Genomic DNA, 23,520 nt, shown 5'->3' with positions numbered 1-23,520 from the left:
ACACCTTACCAGTCATCATTGATGAGATGGTGAAAATTGTAAGTGTCCGCCTTACATTTGTATTCATTGAATGTCACTGTGATACAGGAGAAGGAATGGGTCTAAGTGCTCCATGCTTTTCTGACTAGGACCTTTGCATTCTGGTGGAAGAAGTCCAGAAGAGGAGATCAGCCTTTACCCTGCTGGCTGCTGTTATCTCCTTGGAGCAACCAAGAAGTCATGGATTCAAATAACAGCTGTGGTGAATGCAGCAGGAGGTTCAGTGCAGTAAAAGGTTCCTGACCTGCTGCATTCCAGCAAGGCGTGGAGCTTCTCTCAACCATACAGAGCTCCAAGGGAAGGGTCAGACCTGAACGCTACAGCTGAGTTGCAGGACCTGGCAATGTTTCAGCATTGAGGCTTGTATGTGTAAGGTGCTTCTGTAGATGCACATATGTGAATGAGCACTGTAATGCACAGACGCAATGAAAAGCAATATCCCCACCTGCCCTGTATACCAGGTTAACATAAATTTATGATGTGGTTGCAGTTGAAAAAGATGGTCCGGACTGGGGGTGGGTCAGCCTGGCTGAGATGCATCCATCCCATGGAACAGATAGCTATGGAGATTGCCAGGGTGCCTCAACAGCTGACTGTTGGTGATGGGGCTATCACTGGGAGCAGGCGAAAAAGATGGTGCTGAAATCACTTTGGAACATGGCAGTAATGATGGAGGTTATGCTGTTACTACACTAAGCGCAAGGGGACATTGGCATGAGAGGGAGTGCAAGGATGGGGTTGTATCATGATGACAGTGCAAGTGCTGTTAAGACAAAGGCATGGATCACTGTGTGCTTTCACAATGAGAAGTGCCTAAATGACTCTGTATCTCACACAGGTCTAGCTCTGACCCCCTCATCCCTGGTCAAAGCATTCATTAGGTATTAAGAGGAGGAAGAGAGGTCCGAAGAGGCAGTGTTGCATCATACTATCTCACTCTGCCAATTCAAATGCAAGCAGATAGGATGGATATATCACAGGGTAAAAGTCACCACATCAGAGCGCAGGAGGAGATGACAGATTCATAAACATCTGTGTACAGTCCCCCTTGGAAGAGGAGGAACATCTCCAGTGGGTAGGAACATGGAGTCTCAGGAGTCACCTTTTGGGGAGCAGTATTTAGATAATCAGCAGCAGATGTGTGCTCATCCAGCAGAGTTCCCTGAAGCAGTGGGTGGTCGCACTGTGAATGGGGGTTGGGGGGGGGGGGGGGGGGTCCATCACTGTTACATTTCCCTGGGGTCTGAACCGAATGAGTTCTGACAATGACAGATTGACCAATGTCACAGAGAAATACGTGCAGCAGCTCCCGGGAGTGGATGCAAGATCACTGCACCGGTCAGGTTATCCTTCCGTAGCCTGGGTCAGTCCACTCAGAGTATGAGTGCTGACATCCATGGAAGACATGAAGAACTGCGTACCCTTAACAGGACCGTCACACTGTTGGTGGAATGGATGAATGCTGCAGACCAGTAACCAGTCCCATCAAAAGTGGGCCCTCTGTGCAGAGCACTGAAGAGGGAGGGTGAAGGTAGCAAGAGTTCCTCAACTACCTCATCTCCTCCACCTCTCCAGCCACTATGCCAGAGATCTTGTCCGTTGCACAAATGACGACGGGCATCCAGTCAGAAGGATGTTCCAATGGGTGCCTGCTTCGTCAAGCAGGCCACCACGTTTCTCCTTGCTGTTTGGACAGAGAAATAAGCATCCTGCCTCCACCTACTCTAGCAAAGGGTGCCGTCTCATCTCCACCTTCCACAAATTATAATAATGGATGTTGACGTTGAGGTGGAAGCATTTTTGATAAGTGACAAGCCTCAGATGTGTCATTTGCTAACTTCACAAATTCACAGGTCGCGTTTCCCAGCTATCATTGAAAGCTGGAACAAAGTCTCGCGGTCATTACCTGAACCAACCTCGCTCCTTTTTCTTGAAAACTAAAGTTTGAACCTCAAGAAAACATGATACTTGATTACAAATTCTGCTGGGGCCAAATTCACAAGACAGGCTGGGAACAGAAAAAAAGTCTGGAAGCACCTTGCTATTTTGTAGTAATATTTAAATTATGTGCACAATGAAGAGAACATACAGGCAGTTGTTAACAGAGAAAATACCATATTTCTTAATGATTTGTAATGTAAGATCTGTATTAAAAACCAGAATAGAACATAGTCCAATGTCAATACCATATGCCCAAGCTTTAGTAAGGGCGTGGTTGAACTTTTGCACATGTTGAAATATCTTTAAACTAACAATTGGGAGTTTTGCTATCAACAGACAGTAGTGACATAGAAATGAACTTAAGCTATGTAGTGTCATTGAGTGAGCGGCTGCTTTTAGCTGGTTTGTAAGTCTTCATTGCAGCTATGGCGCCTTGACCAAGTCAATAGGTACAAGATATCAACTTTCTTGTTTTCATTCACCTCTCCTCAAGCCCAATTTTACATAACGTTTTCACTGTAGTAATGGTATTCCCAATTTCTACTAATAACAGGAAACTTGTTTAAATTGATAGCTACGCTTTTAAAAACAGCAAGATATTTAAGCATGTGAATATGTCCCAAAGGGACTAAAGTCCTAGGTTTGCTTTTGTTACTTTAATTCCCCTTAACTACTATTGGGAATAACAGGAAAAGTCTGAACTACTTAACTCTTGGCAATGACCTCATTGTATTTCATGTTGTATTTGCTCTGTATAGGTTACGCAATCAGAATGTGTATGTGTTCACTTTCATGTGAACATGAATAAATCTTGATTAATGTACAACTCATGGTTGGTTTTTTTTCGCATGCAAAGTTTCATAGAATCTTATGAAAACTGATATTTGCTAAATATGCACAAATCACATAAATATGCATTGAAACCAATGAAGTTTTCTTGTATTTCGATGCCACATTTTTAGTTTTGCATAAAACAAATTACCCCATAGGGTAGACATGGCAAACATGTTTCCACTTGGATGGAGTCCAAAAATAGGGGCCATAAATATAGGATAGCCACTATATAAATCCAATAAAAAATTCAAGAGAAATTACTTTACTCAAGGGAATGGTGATTGTCTGGTGGTCAGGGTGAATACAATAGATGCATTTCAGGGAACATTAGATAGGTTCATGAGGAAAAAAGGGATAGAAGGATATGTTGAGATGAAGTAAATTGCAAGGAAGCTCTGGTGCAAAATAAATACCAGCACAGGCCAATCTGTCTGAGTGCCCTGTTTCTGTGCTGTAAATTTCTGCACATTGTACATAAAATACTATTAGAATGCTAATGGAGACGGGTAGATCACCAGTCTGTGTTCATAGAATCATTAAAGTGCAGAAGGAGGCTATTCGGCCCATCGAGTCTGCACCGGCTCTTGGAAAGAGCACCTTACCTCAGCCCACACTTTTACCCTAACCCCACCCAATCTTTTTGGACACCGGGGCAATTTAGCATGGCCAATCCACCTCACCCGCACATCTTTGGACTGTGGGAGGAAACCGGAGCACCCAGAGGAAACCCACGCAGACACGGGGGGAACGTGCAGGCTCCGCACAGTCACCCAAGCCAGGGCTCGAACGTGGGACCTGGAGCTGTGGAGCAACCGTGCTAACCACTGTGCTGCCGTGACGCCCCAGGCTATTCTTAGCCTGCTCAAGTGAACAGCTTCTTCTACAGTGTTAACTCTGTGTCTTTCATCTGACATACAAAAACTGGCAAAACTCTTCAAATAGTCGGTAATGCACACATCACAATATCCTACAAAGAGTTTCTCTAAACCTTCCAGGGCGATTGCAGAGGTTTGAATTTCCTGATCGCATATGAAGCAAAAAGTTGGGGCTAACTTTAACTTAGTTGTAATTACTAGTATTTAATAAATCTATTCCCACACTTTTTCAAAGCACCATTGTAAACTTTCAGTGGCTCATACCTTTGTACCCTTACAAGCACTTTACACACATCAGAAAATGGCGCACTTGCACCAATCTCTTACAGAAAGCACCAGAATAATTTAGTGTTTGACTACCATTTACAATATACCAAACAGGATGCATTATCTGTCCTAAAAGGCCATGGGATTAATGGCAGTCTGTTTTACAACAATAATTACATGAGTTACAATGCTATTATGGTTACAATGCAATATAAAATTAAAATATATTTCAAATATATAAAATTTTAAATGACTCTATAGTAGATTTAAATATATTAGCTTTTTAGCTGCCATTTTAGCTAATCCTTTTGGGCCAAACGTGGTTTATAATTTTTGTGCACAGCCAGTGACAATATTGGTTACTCACAAAGAAAGTAGGAGCTAAAATGTCAAATTCTGAACTGTGCCTGATTTAAAAGTAAACATTTATCCATGGGTTTCAATTTCTTTAACTGTGTAACGCATTTGTACACTTTGAATTGCCAGCCATAGAGTAATCAGAACGGCAGTTCATTGATAATTAATTGGATGAGCCAGTTAAGAAGTTAACATCAGATTACCGTTGAATTTTTGGAGCAGTTGGATTTCTAATGTAAAGCAGCACATGTTTGCGTCACCCATTCTGCATGCGACTACAGTCCTGCCTTACAGAATATCCCAGAGGATGAGTTAGGCAGGGATTTTCCAGCTACCATAGACTGCACAGTAGGGTGTCATATTCAGTGTGCATCATCATCAAACCTAAAATAAATGTAATCCTCAGTAAAAATGCTATTGTACTGCCAGAGACGACAAGTCTAGGACAGTGATGGTTCATTGAACAATGTTCTCCTATGACCACGAACGGCAGTATCCACTGCAAACTACAGCAGTAGAGTCAATCACTATAACAAATTTTACTCAAAATTGAAAAGCAGCAGGCAGGAAAGATAAAATCAATACCTTGGTGTGGAATTAAATTGGGTGGGTTTGCTATTTGACGATGTGGCATTTGTCAAATATTTCTGGATCTGCATTTAGGTCCTCCCCAGCAACGTATTAAATGCCACAGAATAGCTGAAGATGCTGCTAGCTTCTCTATGTCTGCAGTTTTGGCAACTACAATGCGCGATGTCTGAATGGGGGATAGAAAATTGGCGCACCTATTAGTATGTTATTTAAAAAAAATAAATGTGGAGTACCCAGTTCATTTTTTTCCAATTAAGGGGCAAATTAGCATGGCCAATCCACCTACCCTGCACATCTTTGGGTTGTGGGGGCAAAACCCACGCAAACACGGGGAGAATGTGCAAACTCCACACGGACAGTGACCCAGAGCCGGGATTCGAATCTGGGACCTCGGCGCCGTGAGGCACAGGGCTAACCCACTGCGCCACCGTGCTGCCCTATGTTATTGGTTCTTAATCAAACCTGTATCACCTAAATAATGCACCACTGATTGAAAAATACCTGAACAACCGAAAACACAGGAAAACAGAATCTTTCACACAAGGTGGTTTTCACCCAAAATAACCTCCAGTTATCAATTAAGTTCACATGTAACTCATTTGAGTTCTGTGTCAGGCAATCACTTTTCATTGTTCCACGGTTACTGAAACGTTGAAGGCTCCATTCAGTTCATCACTGCCGTTTGCTGTCCAGTAGAGTCTTCCAGCCATCGGCCCAAGAATGCAGCCGTCTTTTCGGGGGTCTCAGTTGCACGTGCATATTGTGACAGGCTGAGAAAAGTATGTGCTCCCATTTAGGATAAAGCTCCACACCTGCAAAATGCAATTGTCAGTGGAAAGGATAGGCATCATTTTGGAAATCATTTTGAAACAGTTCAAATGGTACAAACGAATTACACACTGAATTCTAAAATCCTCTGAGAATCAGAGCCAGAATTAAATGGCTGGTAGAGTGGGGCTATGGAGGGTGCTGATGGCTTTAATCATTTTGAGCTGGGGAGAACTTTTATGATAGTAATAATAATCTTTATTAGCATCACTAGTAGGCTTACATTAACACTGCAATGAAGTTACTGTGAAAAGCCCCTAGTCGCCACACTCCGGCGCCCGTTCGGGTACACGGAGGGAGAATTCAGAATGTCCAAATTACTGGGGACAGCACGGTGGCGCAGTGGTTAGCACTGCAGTCTCAGGGCGCCGAGGTCCCAGGTTTGATCCCAGCTCTGGGTCATTGTCCGTGTGGAGTTTGCACATTCTCCCCGTGTTTTCGTGGGTTTCGCCCCCACAACACAAAGATGTGCAGAGTAGGTGGATTGGCCATGCTAAATTACCCTTTCATTTAAAAAAAATTAATTTGGCACTCTAAAATTTAAAAAAAAAAGAATGTCCAAATTACCTAACAGCACGTCTTTCGGGACTTGTGGGAGGAAACCGGAGCACCCGGAGGAAACCCACGTAGACACGGGGAGAAGGTGCAGACTCCGTACAGAAAGTGATCCAAGCCGGGAATCGAACCTGGGACCCAGGCGCTGTGAAGCAACAGTGCTAACCACTGTGCTACCTTGATCCTCCTGGCTCCATATAAAAATCCACCCATCAGTATATGAGGTAGTGTGGAGTTCTACAACAGGAGCAGCGACAGATTTAGATACTGAAATAAAAAATGGTTTGGGTAGGAAGGCTGTGCACTCATTTCAAGGTCCATTCCAAAATTAAATTGGTTACATCTTGGGTGGCCACTGGGCAGAATTTCAAAGAGAAATTCCATCTGATTTTTAGTGCAAAAAGTATCCCCCCCACCTCAACCAGGAGGATCGCCCCTCGTAGACAGTCAGGCAATCAACTAGCAGAGGTTTGAGTTCTCTTTAGGTGGACAGCGGGTAGTAGGATCTCTTCTTCACAACTTGCCATAGATACGAGTGCTGTGGACCATTTGATTAACCCCTTGTCTACTGTTTCTGCTTTGAATGGTTCAATGTCTCGTCTTTGACAGGTGTGTTTAGCCTGTTATGGAATGTATGTGTTGTGACTCACGTTCTCTCCCTTCTGAAGTGATACACGACACAGTCCTATTGTCCACAGAATCCCATGTACTAAATGGATGAAGAAGACGGAGACGAGGAAGGATTTCTTCTCTCACAGAATTCTTTGGAATTCTCTACCCCGAGAGCAGTCAAGGCTAGGTCAATCAATACATTCATGGATGAGGCAGACAGATATTTGAGCTACTGGGTTACTGGCAGTGATCAATCCACCTACCCTGCACATCTTTGGGATGTGGGGGCGAGACCCACGCAGACACAGGTAGAATGTGCAAACTTCACACGGACATTGACCCGGGGCCGGGATTGAACCTGGGTCCTCAGCACTGTAGGCAGCAGTACTAACCACTGCGCCACCATGCCTCCCCGTGTTTTTGATCATGCGGATTACAGGATACCCTATTGATAGGATTCTAAACGAGAATCCTACTATTTGCAATTTACAAAACTGTGAGAATCCCGCCGGCAGGTTGAGGCAGAAATGTGGCGCGGAGAATCCAGCCCCAGGTTTCTACTTGCTTTTCTCTGTGCAGAGTCTTTGGAGAGAGAACTGTTCAGGACCAAACTGAAACACCCCTTTTCAGATGAGAGCTCTAGGACCAACTGCCTTTTCAGACAGACCTGGCTCCTCCCATTAACTACATCACCTGTACCCAAAGCATAAGGCATTCTTTTGTCACTTCTTACAAGATTTCCCTTGACTTATTTAGCCTGGACCAAACACAATACCCCATAAATTATCTACACTCCAGGGGTCCTTCAAATGTAAACAATATTCCATTAGCTAGCTATCTTTAAACAAGTAAATGGTTCTCAAGATCTATTATTAGTGTCCTTCACCTGAAAATCAATGATTACCCCACTTTTATGACACCTTAATCACAGTTCTAGCAGTCCTATTGTCTGCATGCATCTTAACCCAGGTTTTAATAACATTACTGCAAAAAACATATAGAAAATGACAATTTCTTACATTCATCACACTATGGATGTTGGCTTTTTTCCTGAGAACTAGGAAAAGGAATCTGGACCACCTGAACTGTAACTATATTCATTGGATCATAAGACTGGCAGGAATACTCTAAGGCTTCCATTTCAAAAATATTGATATGTGTGTTTATTTTTGTATAAGCTTCAATGGTCTCCGTGTGGAGTTTGCACATTCTCCCCGTGTTTGCGTGGGTTTCGCCCCCACAACCCAAAGCTGTGCAGGCTAGGTGGATTGGCCAAGCCAAATTGCCCTTAATTGGAAAAAAATGAATTGGGCACTCTAAATCTATTTCAAAAAAGCTTCAATGGTCTTACCTGATATATCGGGTTTGTCATCTATCAGCAAATTGCCGGCTACTAGCGTTTTGTCCCGTGTTAGCACCATCAGTTCCAGAAACTCTTTCCCGAAATGTTTCTCCACCCAGGCATACTGCGAACATAGAGTGAAAATTATGTCCAATTAGTGTTTTGCTATTACTAGGAAGATGAAAAGCATAGTGAATTTTAATACCTTTATTTTGTCTTAACTTCCCTGTTAGTTACTCCAACAGTGTTAGTGTTTCCAGCACAGAAACCGTTTGACATAAAAAAGGCCATGCTGCTGTTTATGCTTCACATGAGCCTCTCCCCACATATTCCAGCGCTTATCCTTCTATTCCTTCATGGAATATGTGTTTATCTTGCTTCCTCTTAAATGTATCAATGCCGTTCCCCTCAACTGCTCCCGGTGGCGGCATAGAGTTCCCCATTCTAACTACTGCCTAGGTAAATAAATTCCACCTGAATTCCTTATTGAATTTATTAGTGGCTGCCTTACATCGATGGCCCCTGGTTCCTGCCCATTCCACAAAGTGAAAACATTCTTTACATCACATCCCTATCAAACCCTTTCATAAATCTCAACGGCTTCCATCAGGTCACCCCTAAGTCTTCACTTTTCTAGAGAAAAGAGTGCAAGTTTATTCAATCTTTCCTGATACATATAATTGCTCAGATTTGGTACCATTTCAATAAATCTTTTTGCACCGTTTTCCAAGCCTCTTTGTCGTTTTAATAATATGGAGACCAGAACTGTTCATGGTACTTCAAATGTGGTCAAACCAAAGTTCAATATTACTTCTCTTTTTTTCCAATTATATCCCTCTAGCCATGAACAGCAGTGCTTGTTCGCTTTTTCTGGCCTTATTAAACTGCTTCCCTGCATTTAGTGAGAACCCCAGGTTCCTCTGCTCCCCTACTTTGTTTAGACTGTTTTCCTATGAATAAGTGGTCTTCTTATTCCAAAATGTACCACCTCACACTTATCTGCATTGAAGGTAATTTGCCATAAATAATCGATACTACAGCAAAAAAAGGAATGTTGGAATATTCCTTTCCATTAATTATTTTTTCAGTGCATGGTTCTGTAGAGTTTCTTTTGAGCAATAAGTAATGTTTTCTTTTTAAATTTAGAGTACCCAATTCATTTTTTCCAATGAAGGGGCAACTTAGCGTGGCCAATCCACCTACCCTGCATATCTTTGGGTTTTGGGGGTGAAATCCACGCAAACACAGGGAGAATGTGCAAACTCCACACGGACAGTGACCCAGGGCTGGGATCGCTCCTGGGACCTCGGCGCTGTGAGGCAGCAGTGCTAACCACTGTGCCACCGTGCTGCCCCGATAAGTAATGTTAAAGTTAGTTTTTTAACATTTCGGATGGCAATCAAGGGTAAAACATTCCTCTGCAACCAGCATATCAGAATGGTAAACTTGATCTTTATCAATATTCTTTTGATTTAGCTATACTTTCTCTGTTACATTTTAGGTTGTCATTGAGGGTATACTTTTACTTCAAATGGTAAGACAATTGTATCCAGTGTACTTGGGACTTTAACTCTACGTCGTTCCGTATTACATGCGATTATAACAGCTGAATGCTCATGTGAATAAAGCTCATGTAAATGGTAATCCATTTTGTGGTTGAAGTTTCTTAATAACTTACTTTTTCATAAGGGCAGTAATTGTACTTCTTTATTGGACTGGTGCAAATGAACACATCTGTGCTGTGGAAAATATGAAGAAATAATATCATTATAGAAATCTAGTTTTAGCTTAAGCAGGAATTCAAGTACTTTGGTGTTTGGACTCACTCTTTCATGTTGACCATCTCTTTCACAGCCTCCACTGCACCAGGAATAGGCTCAAGATCAATGAAGAAGTTCTTTGACTCCCATATACTTATTGCTTTCTCCTGTGTTTTTTTGAAAGGGATGCAAGAATATTATATTCAAAAGAAACTATATTCAATAGTTTTAATTTACACAAATGTTTGTTTTCCTTAAATCATTTGCTTCCTTACGCTGACAGTTAAATGATACAAATCCTTGTAAAGTACAGTTAGGTGCAAGATATTAGTATCGGGTTACACAGATAAAACAGAAATGCACCAACTATACCTACCCAGCTTGGATGTGATTCCCGTCCCTCCTTGCAAATATCCAGAATTGAACATTTGAAATCTACATATACGTTGAGAGGTATCATAGATGATGCCCATTTTTATACAAAGGGTGAATTATGCAAATAACTTGGCAACAAGCCAACAAGAAAAAAATTGTATGTCGAGAAGAAACAGCTCTAGTATGTGAAGTTACCTGGTTACTCGGTTGGTTACATTATTAGTGCTGAGCTGGGCTGTTGGCTCAAGCTCCACTCCAAGAATTGATAATCTAATCTAGACATACATTGGAGATGAATAACATGTTAATTGTAGCTTCCAGCTATGTTTCAAAGATTCCAGGAGACAAATAAGAGGCTCGGGAGTTTACCTGGTGTCTTGGGCAACATTCCTCCCTCAATCAACAGCACCAAAAATTGGCGTACACCTCATTGTTCGGAAACCTTGCCGTTTCCAAGATCACTGCTGTGTTTTTTTACATAACTATAGCCACTGTACTATTTAATTAAATACACGCCAAGTGCTTATAGAGGTGTGCGATCAGTTTGATTAATGTAAGTCTTCCTTTCATCAATCCCATGTGTTTTCAGCTAGAAACTGTCACATTTTTTTTCTTATGACTGTGGCTACTGAATTATACTTTTCAGGGAAAAATAGGTTGTGGAATTTAATCCCCAAAATTCACTGGGCAGATAGGATAACATTTCATCCAAAAAACGGAATCTCTGATGGTGCAGTGCTCTCTCAGTACTGCCAGCTGAGGTTATGTGCAAGACTCTGAAGCAGGACCTGAACCCCCAATCTTCTCACTCAGAGGTGACTGTACTACTGCTGAACGAAGGCTGATGCTTAATATTCGTGATCTAATCTTATCTTAGAATTTGCTGGGGCAGCATGGTGGCACAGTGGTTAGCATTGCTGCTTACGGCGCTGAGGACCCGGGTTCGAATCCCAGCCCTGGGTCACTGTCCGTGTGGAGTTTGCACATTCTCCCCGTGTCTGCGTGGGTTTCGCCCCCACAACCCAAAGATGTGCAGGTTAGGTGGATTGGCCACGCTAAATTGCCCCTTAATAGGAAAAAATAATTGGGTACTCTAAATTAAAAAAAAAAAAATCTTCGAATTTGCATTGAAACTATTCGGCTTTAATCCAAAGGCACAATATTGACCTTTCAGCGTTAACCCTTCATTGATTTTAACTCATTCCCAATATTACAGTCTGCAGTCTAACATGCACAAGGTCCCACACATTTCTTTCATCCAGTCTTTCTAAAGCTCTGCTCAACACTGCATAGGATCCCTGTCTGGCTTTCAACTTCTTGCATGGCCTTGTCTCACTCTTAGCCATAAGACTGTAAGATATAGGTGCAGAATTAGGCCCTTCGGCCCATTGAGCTCATACGTTTCCCACCCCCATTTTCCTGGCTTCTCCCCATAACTCCGATCCCCTTAATAATCACGAACCTAACTATCTCTGTCTTAAAGACACTTAGTGACTTGGCCTCCACAGCCTTCTGCGGCAATGAGTTCCACAGATTCACCACTCTCTGGCTGAAGAAGGTCCCCCATCTCAGTTTTAAAGGTTGTCCCTTCAGCCTGAGGCTGTGCCCGCAGGTTTTAGCCTCTCTTACTAGTGGATCCATCTTCTCCCTGTCGACCCTATCCAGGCTTCTCAGTATTCTAGAAGTTTCAATGAGATCCTCCCTCATCCTTTTGAACATCGAGTACAGACCCATTGTCCTCAACCACCCCTCATATTTTTCTTTTATAAATTTAGAGTACCCAATTTAATTTTTCCAATTAAGGGGCAATGTAGCGTGGCCAATCCATCTAGCCTGCACATCTTTGGGTTGTGGGGCGAAACCCACGCAAACACGGGGAGAATGTGCAAACTCCACACGGACAGTGACCCAGAGCCAGGATCGAACCTGGGACCTCGGCGCCGTGAGACAGCAATGCTAACCACTGTGCCACTATTCTGCAACCACCCCTCACATGACAAGCCCTTCATTCCCGAGATCATTCTTGTGAACCTTATAGCCATCTGGGATGGCCACTTACAATAAGGAACAGGGAAGGTCGCAAAGCATAACGGGAAAAATGGACAGTGCGAGATTCAGGCCGGCTTGGAGCCTGAATGTATATTTGTGATCGAGGACTCCAGACGGTATCGAACCCCCAACCGATTAGCATTTTGATGGCCCATCTCCGCCAGACAAAGGACTGATACTTGAACGACCGATACAATCCCAGACATTTCGGCGCCACTCCCTGTACTCGGGAAGCGTAAACAACAGCGTCAATGACCGCTTAGGACACGCCCAGCCATCAAGGCACCCGCCCCTTTATTGGTTCAAATGGAACACAGTGATCAAGAATTACCCAATTAGTGGGGTTCAAACTGAAGGACCGTCCAAAAGAGCGCGAAAACCCCCAAGGATAAAGAGAGAGACCACCATGTGTTCGGCCTCTTTTGGACCTGGCGCTCCGGCAACGTCTACTTCCAAGTGCAGCACCACCAGAAGTAAGTTCAAGTTCAATGCCCACTACCAGACGGATGAGCCCAGCTGAGCAGCAATTACTTCTACAGACCTGATAGAGCCAGAATCAAACAACAGCGACTGTTCCTCTGACCTAAGCCGGGTGCCTGAAGTTAAGTACAGGTTGTCACAGTTGATAGGTGTAGTTTAACTAATAGTGTTTATGTTGCATGATTAATTGTGTGTGTAAATAAAGTACCCTTGATCTTGAACTAACTAACTGGTGTTTGGCTCTTTGATCGATATCCGGTTGAACCTTGTGGTGGTATCATTTGATACCAGCCGACTGAGCAATAATATCGATATGAAAAGAAAGAAGGGCAACCTCACTGATTGCCATATTTACAGTAGGTAAAAAAGGCAACAACCTCCTCTGGACCCCCTCCAAGGCCAGCACATCCTTCCTTAGATATAGAGCCCAAAACTGTTCACAGTATTCAAAATGGGGTCTGACTAGAGCCATAAACAGCCTCAGCAGTATATCTCTGCTTTTGTAGTCTAGTCCTCTTGAAATGAATGCTAACATTGCACTTGCCTTCTTAACTGCTAACTGAACCTGCATGTTAACCTTAGGAGAATCCTAAACTAGGATTCCAAAGTCCCTTTGCGCTTCAGATTTCTAAAGCCTTTCCCCATTTAGAAAATAGTCTACGCCTCTATTTTTCCTACAAAAGTGCATAACCTCACACTTTTCCACATTGTATTCCATCTGCCACTTCTTTGCCCAGTCTCCTAGCCTGTCCAAATCCTTCTGCAGCCCCCCTGCGTCCTCAACACTACCGGTCTCTCTACATATCTTTGTGTAGTTTTCAAACTTAGCAGCAATGCCCGCAGTTCCTTCTTCCAGATCGCTAATGTGTATTGTGAATAAATGTGGTCCCAACATAAACTCCTGAGGCACACCACTAGTCACCGGCTGCCATCCTGAAAAAAAAGACCCCTTTATCCCCACTGTCTGCCTTCTGCCAGTCAGCCAGCATCTTGCTCCTAACACCATGGGCTCTTATCTTATTTAGCAACCTCCTGTACGGCACCTTGTCAAAGGCCTTCTAGAAATACAAATAGATCGGAGGACTTCCGGTGACGGCGGGCGGGAGGCAGCCGCACATTGGAGGGCTCCCGTTCGGGAACGGCATTTTCGGGGAGTAACGCCCGGTCCTAGGGCCAGCGACGGCAGTAAAAGTCGGGAGACAGTACACAGAGAAGAAGGATGTCAGAAATCAGCAAAAAAACGGCTGGGGAAAAAGCGGCTGAAAGTCCGTTGGAGAGGGGAAAGGTCACCGCGGGGTCAACAAAGAAAATGGAGGCTGGAGCACCAGGGGAGGCCGCAGCGCTTACGGCTGAAGAACTAACTAAGGTGATGGCTGCGGAATTCCAAAATTGAGAAATGTATGGAGATGGTGAGGAAGGAGATGAGGGCGGTTTTGAATGTGCTGGTGGAGGAGGCGGTTTCCCCGGTGAAGACGGCGGTGGCGAGCGCAGTGGCGGAGGTGCGAGAGCAAGGGGAGGCGCTGAAGGAAGTGGAGGAGACGGTATTGCAGCACGGTGATCAACTCGCCTCGATGGGGAAGGAGATGCGGAAGGTGATGGATACGAACAAGAATCTGAGAGGAAAAATGGAAGATCTGGAAAATAGATCCAGGCAACAGAATTTGAGGGTCGTGGGGCTGCCCGAAGGAGTTGGAGGACCGAAGCCGACTGAGTATTTTGCCGCGATGCTGGCAAAACTACTGGGGGAGGGGGAGGACCCCTCCCGATATGAACTGGATCGGGCTCATCGGTCGTGGAGGCCTGTACCAAAGGCGAGTGAGCCGCCAAGGGCAGTGACTCTGTGCTTCCATAGGTACAGTGTGAAGGAGAAGGTCCTGAGCTGGGCCAAGCAGAAGCGGGTGGTGCAGTGGGCTGGGGCTGGTATACGTGTATACCAGGACTTTACGGTGGAGCTGGCGAGGAGGCGGGCTGCCTTCTACCGGGTGAAGAGGGCACTGTACATTGGCAAGGTGCAGTGCGGCATTGTATATCCACGAAGCGGAGGGTGACTTACAAGCTCAGGGACTTTTATTTTGGAACGGCGGAAGCAGCGGAGGAGTTTGCGAAGGCAGAAGGACCGTGGCAGAACTGACAAATTGAGGAATGGTCATGTGCCGATGTAACCTCATGACTGTATTTTCTTCTTTTTTTTGTATCATTGCGCGCGGGTGTAGAGGCTAAAGGAGCCAACGTTGCATATATTTGGACAAGGGAAGGGACGGGACTTTCACTCGAAAGGAGGGCTCTTTGGGGTGTAGGTGGATATGTGGGGTTTGTGTGCTAAAAGGGGATCTTTGGGCTTTCCTAGGGCCAGGCAAGGGGGAAAGGGACCCGGGGGGTGGGGGGGGCCTCCACGCTGGCCGGTTTAAGCCGGCCAGTGAACGGGAGTGAGGTGGGGGGGGGGCTGCGGCCATCGGAGCCTGACAGAACAGAGTCCGAGTGGTCTAGCCGGGGTGGAAAGTTGGGAGGAGGGAACCGAGGTTGGGAGGAGGAGTTGTACAAGAGGCAGTGGACGGGAGGAGCTGGAGACTTGGGGGGGTGGGGGTGGTGGGTACAACTTTGGGGTATCATGTACGGTACTCTCTTAGAGGCTGGATGTCGTTGGTTGGGGGGGTGGGTGGGTGGAGAGCCGTGTAGATTAAGGGTGACTACGGGTAATCCCGGATTCCTTTTTGTCATTTGTTTATGTAAACATGTGGGTTGAGGTTTGGGGGTTGGTGGGCGGATGGGATCGTTGTTATTATGGGGATTGACATATCTTGTTGATTACTGTTTATTGTTGATGGGTGTAAATGTGGGAGAAAACGTGAAAAAGGAGAATTTAAAAAAATAAAGAAATACAAATAGATCACATCTACTGGCTCTCCTTTGTCTAACTTCCTTGTTACCTCATCAAAGAATAACAGGTTTGTCAGGCATGACCTCCCCTTGACAAAGCCATGCTGACTCAGCCCTGTTTTACCATGCACTCCCAAGTATTCTGTAATCTCATCCTTAATAACAGACTCTAAAATCTTACCAACAACAGAAGTCAGGCTAACCGGCCTATGATTTCCTGTCTTCTGCCTCCCTCCAATCTTAAACAGGGGTGTTACATTAGCCATTTTCCCGTCATTTGGGACCTTCCCTGGCTCTAGGGATTCCTGAAAGATCACCACCAAAGCCTCCACAGTCTCCTTAGTTATCTCCTTCAGAACCCTGGGGGTAGCCCATTCAGTCCGGGTGATTTATCCACCTTCATACCTTTCAGCTTCCCCAGCACCTTCTCCTTAGTGATGGCCACTACACTCACCTCTACCCTGGACTCTCTTAAAGTCCTGGTCTGCCACTGGTGTCTTCCACCGTGACAACTGATCCAAAGTACCTATTCAGTTCCTCTACCATTTCTTTGTTCCTCATTACTACTTCTCCAGCCTCCAGTGGTTCAATGCCCATTCTTCCCTCTCTGTTACCTTCCATATAATCAGAACAAAAAACTCTTGCAATCTTCTTTTATATTACTAGCTAGCTTACACTCAGATTTCATATTCTCCCTCCTTATTGTTTTTTTAGTAGTTTTCTGCTTGCTTTTAAAGGCTTCACAATCCTCCGGCTTCCCACTAATCCATGTCACATTGTAAGTTTTTTCTTTTATGCTGCCCTTGACTTCCATTGTCAGCTATGATTGTCTCGCCCTCTCCTTAGCATGTTTCCTCTTCCTTGGGATGAATCTCTGTTGTGCCTCACGAATAACCCCCCAAAACCCTTGCCATTGCTGTTCTACCACCTTCCCTGCTAGGCTCCCTTTCCAATCAACTCTGGCTACTCCTCCTTCATGTCTTTGTAGTTACCTTTATTCAATTGTAATACCATTACATCTGATTCCAGCTTCTCCCTCTCAAACTGCAGGGTAAATTCTATCATATTGTGGTCACTGCCCCCTAAGGGTTCTTCACCTTAAGATCCCTAATCAAGTCTGCCTCATTACATATAATCAAATCCAGAATTGCCTGTTTCCTAATGGAAACACGCTGCTCCAAAAAACCATTTTGTAGACATTCCACAAATTCCTTTGATTGGGATCTGCTACCAACCTGCATAATGAAGTCCCCCATGATTACTGTAATATTGTCTTTCTTATATGCCTGTTCTTTCTCCCGATTTATTTTCTGCCTCACATTCTGACCCTGCATGCGGCAGCACAGTGCTTAGCACTGTTGCTTCACAGCTCCAGGGTCCCATGTTCAATTCCCAGGTGGGTTTACTGTCTATGTGGCGTCTGCACATTGTCCCCATGTCTGTGTGGGTTTCCTCCGGGTGCTCCAGTTTCTTCCCACAAGTCCTGAAAGAAGTGCTGTTGGGCAAATTGGACATTCTAAATTCTTCCTCAGTGTACCCGAACAGGCGCCGGAATGTAGCGAGTAGGGGCTTTTCACAGTAACTCCATTGTAGTATTTAATGTGAGCCTACGTGTGACAATAAAGATTATTATTATTACTGCTAGGGGGCCTGTACAGAACTCCCACTGGGGTCTTTTTTCCTTTGCTATTCCTCAGCAGTTGAGTGTCTTGGGTTACAGGAAAATATAGATGGGATGGTCAAATGGGCAGCTAAGTGGCAGATGGAATTTAACCCTGAAAACTGTGAGGTAATACACTTTGGAAGGAGTAATTTGACAAGGAAGTATTCAATGAATGGCATGACACTGGAAATTCCAAGGAACAAAGGGCCTTTGCCGGTTTGTCCATGGCTCTCTGAAGGCGAGAGGGCAGGTTAATAGGCTGGTGAAAAAGGCATATAGGACATTGTCTTTATCAATTGAGGCATTGATTACAAAAGCAGGGAGGTTATGTTGGAGCTATATAAAACTTTGGTGAGGCCACAGCTGGAGTACTGTGTGCCATTCTGATCGCCACATTATAGGCAGGATGTGATTAAACTTGAAGGGGTGCAGAGGAGATTCACCAGGATGTTGCCGGGGATGGAACATTTAAGTTATGAAGAGAGGTCGGATTGGCTAGGGCTGTTTTTGTTGGGAGCAGAGAAGACTTGGGGCGACCTGATCGAGGTGTACAAGATTATGAGAGGCATGGACAGGCTGGATAGGGAGCAGCTGTGCCCCTCAGTTGAAAGCACAGTCACGAGGGGACACAAGTTCAAGATTGGGGGCAGGCAGTTTAGGGGGGATTTGAGGAAAAACATTTTAAAAAAATATATAAATTTAGAGTACCCAATTATTTTTTTCCAGTTAAGGGGCAATTTTAGCGTGGCCAATCCATCTACCCTGCACATCTTTGGGTTATGGGGTGAAACCCACGCAAACACGGGGAGAATGTGCAAACTCCACACGGACAGTGACCCATCGTACCAGAGTCCTCAGCGCCGTGAGGCAGCAGTGCTAACCACTGCGTCACCGTGCTGCACGGGGAAAACGTTTTTACCCAGGGGTTGGTGACGGTCTGGAACGCACTGCCTGGGAGGGCGGTAGAGGTGGGATGCCTCACATCCTTTATAAACTACCTGGATGAGCACTTGGCTCATCATAACATTCAAGGCTATGCGCCAAGTGCTGGCAAGTGGGATCAGGGAGGCAGGTCTGGTGTTTTTCATGTGTAGGTGCAGGCCCGATGGGCTGTATTATTCTGTGATTTTGATCTCTACCCACACAGATTCTATGCCTTCCAGCCCTATATCGCTTCTTGCTATCAATTTAATTTAATTTCTTACTAACAAGGCCTTACACAACATTCGCTCCTTTAACACATCTACTGTTTCCCCATTCTATCATTGGCGGCCATCGCTTCAACCGCTACTGTCTGATAAGCTCCCTGAATCACTCTCTCGTCACCTCACTAAAAAATGAAAATCGCTTATTGTCACAAGTAGGCTTCAATTTACTGGGAAAAGCCTCTAGTCGCCACATTCCGGCGCCTGTTCGGATAGGCTGGTACGGGGAATTAAACCCACGCTGCTGGCCTGCCTTAAAAGCCAGCTATTTAGCCCACTGTGTTAAACCAGCCCCTGCACCACCCTCTGGTTTCAAAAAGCTCCTTTAAAAAAAAAAACTCCCCCCTCCCGTGTTTTCAGACGCTGCCAGATTTTCCCTTTTCAGATTCTTTGCTCGATTGTCGTTCCTCCCCGTAGAAATAATCCGGGGTGTATTTATATACCCGAGAAACCAGAGAAGAAATTCGTGGCTGTAAATTGACGATATGCAAAAAAAAACCAAGGCAACTGGAAAGAAACAAACGTGCTCGAAGTCGATTGACTTGCAGCAACAAGTTATAGTGAATAAGAATGCTTTTAACCATTCTCAGCTACAGCAAAAAAAGGACTGGTTCTCCACAACGGAAAAATGCTCCATTAAATAAAAGTAGAAACTCGCAACCTCCAAGTGGAGAGTTGACACACCATGTTATTATTGATGAAAAGCCATCAATCTGAAGCATTAAATGTTTCTCTTTCCACTGATACTGTCTGAGTGCTGCCAGTGTTTTTTTTTTGTTATTTCAGGTTTGCTGCATCTTTGCTTCGATCTGCTTTTGATGTGTTAAACAACACCCATCAATTACATTTGCATTTTCATCCAGGCAGGTCTGGGGGAGGGGTATCACTTACTGCGGTGTTGCACATCTCTTGTTAATTTCCCCGCAGTGGCCATTGACTTACACAGAGATCGGGATGCAGTTCTCCATACTGTGCCGAAACCCAAAAACCTCTGCGATCCTGCAGCTCGATGGAGGGCTCCTCGGGGTACGCGTCCCTGAACTTCTGCAGGAATCCGCCTTCGAAGTCGGCCAGCACCCCGTCCATGTCCACCAGCACCCGCAGCCTGCGCACCTCTGGCCGGCCCTGATGCACTGCGCAAAAAGCCTGGGTGAGCGCGCCGGACAGCCGGCTCCCCGAGCCCCGGGGGTTGGTCAACCGAGCCAGGGAGATCATGCTCGGCCACGAACGGGGAAGCCAATCCAAAAAAGACGCAATCCGCCGGCGGCAACCTCTTGCAATCACGGGAGAGAGAGAAAGAGGGAAGGACCAAGCTCTTAGCGCCGAGTCAATGTGCAATCAATGGAGGTGGCCGCCGAAATATTTCGGCATACCCATGGCTTGTGGGCAGTTTGCATCGGGCAATTCGTGCAGTGACTGTTTGCTCAGTGACCCAATGAACTGGACTTGCATTAGGCGCAATCTCTAGCGGCAGCTCGCCTCGGCATTGTGCATGATAAAAATCAACCCTTCCGGGCCCTGCAGAAACTGACAAGCCCTTTCACACATTGAGCAACTAGAGGTGGCCGCACTGTTAATCTCCGGAAATTACGCCCCCCCCTCCTCTTTCCCCATAACCTTAAAGCTGCAAAGGCACTCAGAGCTTCGCAGAGCTTCACATGATTTTAATTTTGAGACAGTGTTTCCCAATCTTTTTTGGAGGGATCGACCCTAAGGAAATAAAAGTTTCCAAGAGCGAAAGTTACAAACAAAGCCCATCAAAGCAATCGGCATTTACAGTTTACCTTCCTTCCCAACGAATCATTTTAGGGAAGAAGTAAAATTTAAAAAAACATAAGTAGCCGCAGAATGGGATATCAAATTACAAAACGGCAACTTGTAAAAATGAATATTCTCTTTTCAGAATTGTCTCATTTGCGACATTAAAAAAAAATCGATTGACAGATGTGCGTGTTGTTGATAAGGCCACCATTTGTTGCCCATCCTTAATTTCTATTCAGAGGGTGGTGGTAGTTGAATACAACTGAGTGACGTGTTTGATCATTTCAGGGAGCAGTTAAGAGTCAACCCACATTGCTGTGGATCTGGAGTCACATATAGGCCAGACCCAAGGCTGGGAGATATATGTTCCTTAACATTAGTGACTCAGATGGGATTTTGCTAGAATCTGGTATCTACATGGTCACTATTTCTGGACTGGCATTTTACTGCAGGTATTATTTAATTGGAGGCCAATCATCTCAGTCACAGGTACTGGAATTCCTCATGGTAATGTACAAGAACCATCCATCTGCAGTTGTCCTTCATCAATGACCTTCCCTCCATCATAAGGACGTGGGGATGTTTGTTAATGATTACTCAGTGTTCCCATTTGATTCATCAGATATTGAAGGAGTCCTTGCCCACATGCAACAGGACCTGGACAACAGTCAAGTTAGCTAATGATAATTTCCCGCAAGAGAGAATGTAACTATTTTGTTTGACATTCAACGACATTACCATCGTTGAATTCCCCACCATCAACATCCTAGAGGTTACCCTTAAGCAGAAACTCAACTACATGTAAGTACTGTCGCTAGAAGAGCAAGTCAGAGGCTGGAAGTTCTGCGATGAGTAACTCACTTCCTGACTCCCCAAAGTCTGTCCACAATTTACAAGACGCATATCAGGAGTGTGATGGAATACTCTACACTTTCCTGGATGAGTGTAACTCAACAACACTCAAGGAACTCGACTCCATCCAGGATAAAGCAGTCGACTTGGTTGGCACCCCATCCACCCCTTTAAACATTCACTCCCCCCACCACCGATGCACAGTGGCAGCAATGTGAGAGAACCTGCAATTTCCCCTCTAAGCCATACACACTAGCCTGACTTGGAACTAGATCGCCATTCCTGTACTGTCACTGGGTTAAAATCCTGGAACTCCCTAACAGCACTGTGGGTGGAGCGGATCAAGAAGGCAGCTCATCAACACCTTCTCAAGGGTAATTAGGGGTGGGCAACAAATGTTGGTCTCTCCAGTGACACTCACATTCTGTGAACAAATAAAAAGAAAGTTAATTGAATTTAAATTCCCCTGCTGCTGTGATAATATTTGAACTGGTGTTCTCTGCATGTTTAGTTCTGAACTCTGTATTGTTAGTCCAGTAATATTTTTTTAAAATGAAGAAAAGTTTTTCCAAAATAACACTATCACATCCAGATTCACACAACAATTAAATTATTTCAACCCCACATCCCCCTCCCCAAAAGAATAAAAAACAGTCCCCCCCCCCCCCAAATCTGATGGTGACCAGCTCCCTGAAGTAAGAAATGAACAACTGCCATCGCAGAACCCTTCCATTGACCCTCTCAAGATATACTTGACTTTTTCTAAATATAAGCCTCCATCAAGTCACTTACCCACACCATGACACTGGGTGGGATCAAATACTTCCATCCAAACAGAACTCGCCTTCTGGCTATAAGCGAGACGAAGGAGATGCTCGATCAATAACTCCAGAAGCGAGATTGGAGATAATTGAAGGCTTTATTACACTAGATGTTTCCCCCAGCAGCACAGGTACAGAAGGCAGCTGCTGGGGCGACACGGCTCTTATACCCCACCTTGCTGGGTGGAGCCAGCAGACAGGCTTAACCAATGAGAACAGAGTACCTTCTACACCAATGGTCTTCCGGCATTACAGAGGAACCGTAATACCTCTAATACTGACTACAACATTCACCCCCTGTTAAAAAAGAGTCTGGCGGGGGTGGTGGCCTCGCATTGTACTCGCACTGTACTCGTTGGAATTTAGAAGGATGAGGGGGGATCTTATAGAAACATATAAGATTATGAAGGGAATAGATAGGATAGATGCGGGCAGGTTGTTTCCACTGGCGGGTGAAAGCAGAACTAGGGGGCACAGCCTCAAAATAAGGGGAAGTAGATTTAGGACTGAGTTTAGGAGGAACTTCTTCACCCAAAGGGTTGTGAATCTATGGAATTCCTTGCCCAGTGAAGCAGTAGAGGCTCCTTCATTAAATGTTTTTAAGATAAAGATAGATAGTTTTTTGAAGAATAAAGGGATTAAGGGTTATGGTGTTCGGGCCGGAAAGTGGAGCTGAGTCCACAAAAGATCAGCCATGATCTCATTGAATGGTGGAGCAGGCTCGAGGGGCCAGATGGCCTACTCCTTTTCCTAGTTCTTATGTTCTTATTACAGAGTGGTAGAAGTTAAGGTTATGAAGGTACCTGGTATACCTCCGTACAGTGTTTCGCCTCGTTACATCGCAACTATTTACAAAATATATTCACATTTCAGAATTAAGCAATTAGTCGATCGGGGGCCCTGGTCGTCCTCTGCGATCGTCGTAGCTTTGGTGGTGATGCAGGCAGCGGCTCGGGCGTCTGTGGCTCCGGGAGCGTGGCTTTGGCTTGTTCGGCAGCTTCGTCACCCCTAGACGGGACCGGTGGGAGAACCGATCCACCTGGGAAGGGGGCACCGGTGGGAGGGAGGGTGGGACTGGTGGTGGGGGTGTGTGTGGGGATCCAGCGGGCACCAGGTCCTGTAGAGACCGTATCCTGTCGACCATCGGGGAACGCCACATAGGCGTACTGAGGGTTAGCGTGGAGGAGATGGACCCTCTCGACCAATGGGTCCGATTTGTGCACCCGCACGTGTTTGCGGAGCAGGATGGGTCCAGGAGCTGCCAGCCAGGTTGGGAGCGAGGTCCCAGAGGAGGACTTCCTAGGGAAGACAAGGAGACATTCGTGAGGTGTTTGGTTGGTCGTGGTACACAGCAGTGACCGGATGGAGTGGAGGGCATCCGGGGGGACCTCCTGCCAGCGGGAGACTGGGAGATTCCTGGACCGTAGGGCCAGTAG

The 23,520-nt window shown here is 45.2% G+C and overlaps 1 protein-coding gene across 1 annotated transcript; it reads right to left on the bottom strand.

Moving 5' to 3' along the window:
- Positions 1-2,081: 2,081 nt before the first annotated feature.
- LOC140394399 (5'(3')-deoxyribonucleotidase, mitochondrial-like) lies at positions 2,082-20,459 on the bottom strand. The gene is made up of 5 exons (XM_072481637.1): positions 19,593-20,459; positions 10,068-10,168; positions 9,920-9,980; positions 8,251-8,365; positions 2,082-5,716 (listed from the first exon to the last, which is right to left on the bottom strand). The coding sequence occupies exons 1-5, from the start codon at positions 19,863-19,865 to the stop codon at positions 5,577-5,579; spliced, it is 690 nt and encodes a 229-aa protein (XP_072337738.1). The 5' UTR covers positions 19,866-20,459; the 3' UTR covers positions 2,082-5,576.
- Positions 20,460-23,520: the final 3,061 nt, after the last annotated feature.

The sequence above is a fragment of the Scyliorhinus torazame genome, chromosome 17 (genome assembly GCF_047496885.1).
Source record: "Scyliorhinus torazame isolate Kashiwa2021f chromosome 17, sScyTor2.1, whole genome shotgun sequence".
Taxonomy (NCBI): domain Eukaryota; kingdom Metazoa; phylum Chordata; class Chondrichthyes; order Carcharhiniformes; family Scyliorhinidae; genus Scyliorhinus; species Scyliorhinus torazame.
Note: the sequence above shows the minus strand (reverse complement) of the source record. Positions and strands in the feature narration are given on the sequence as shown.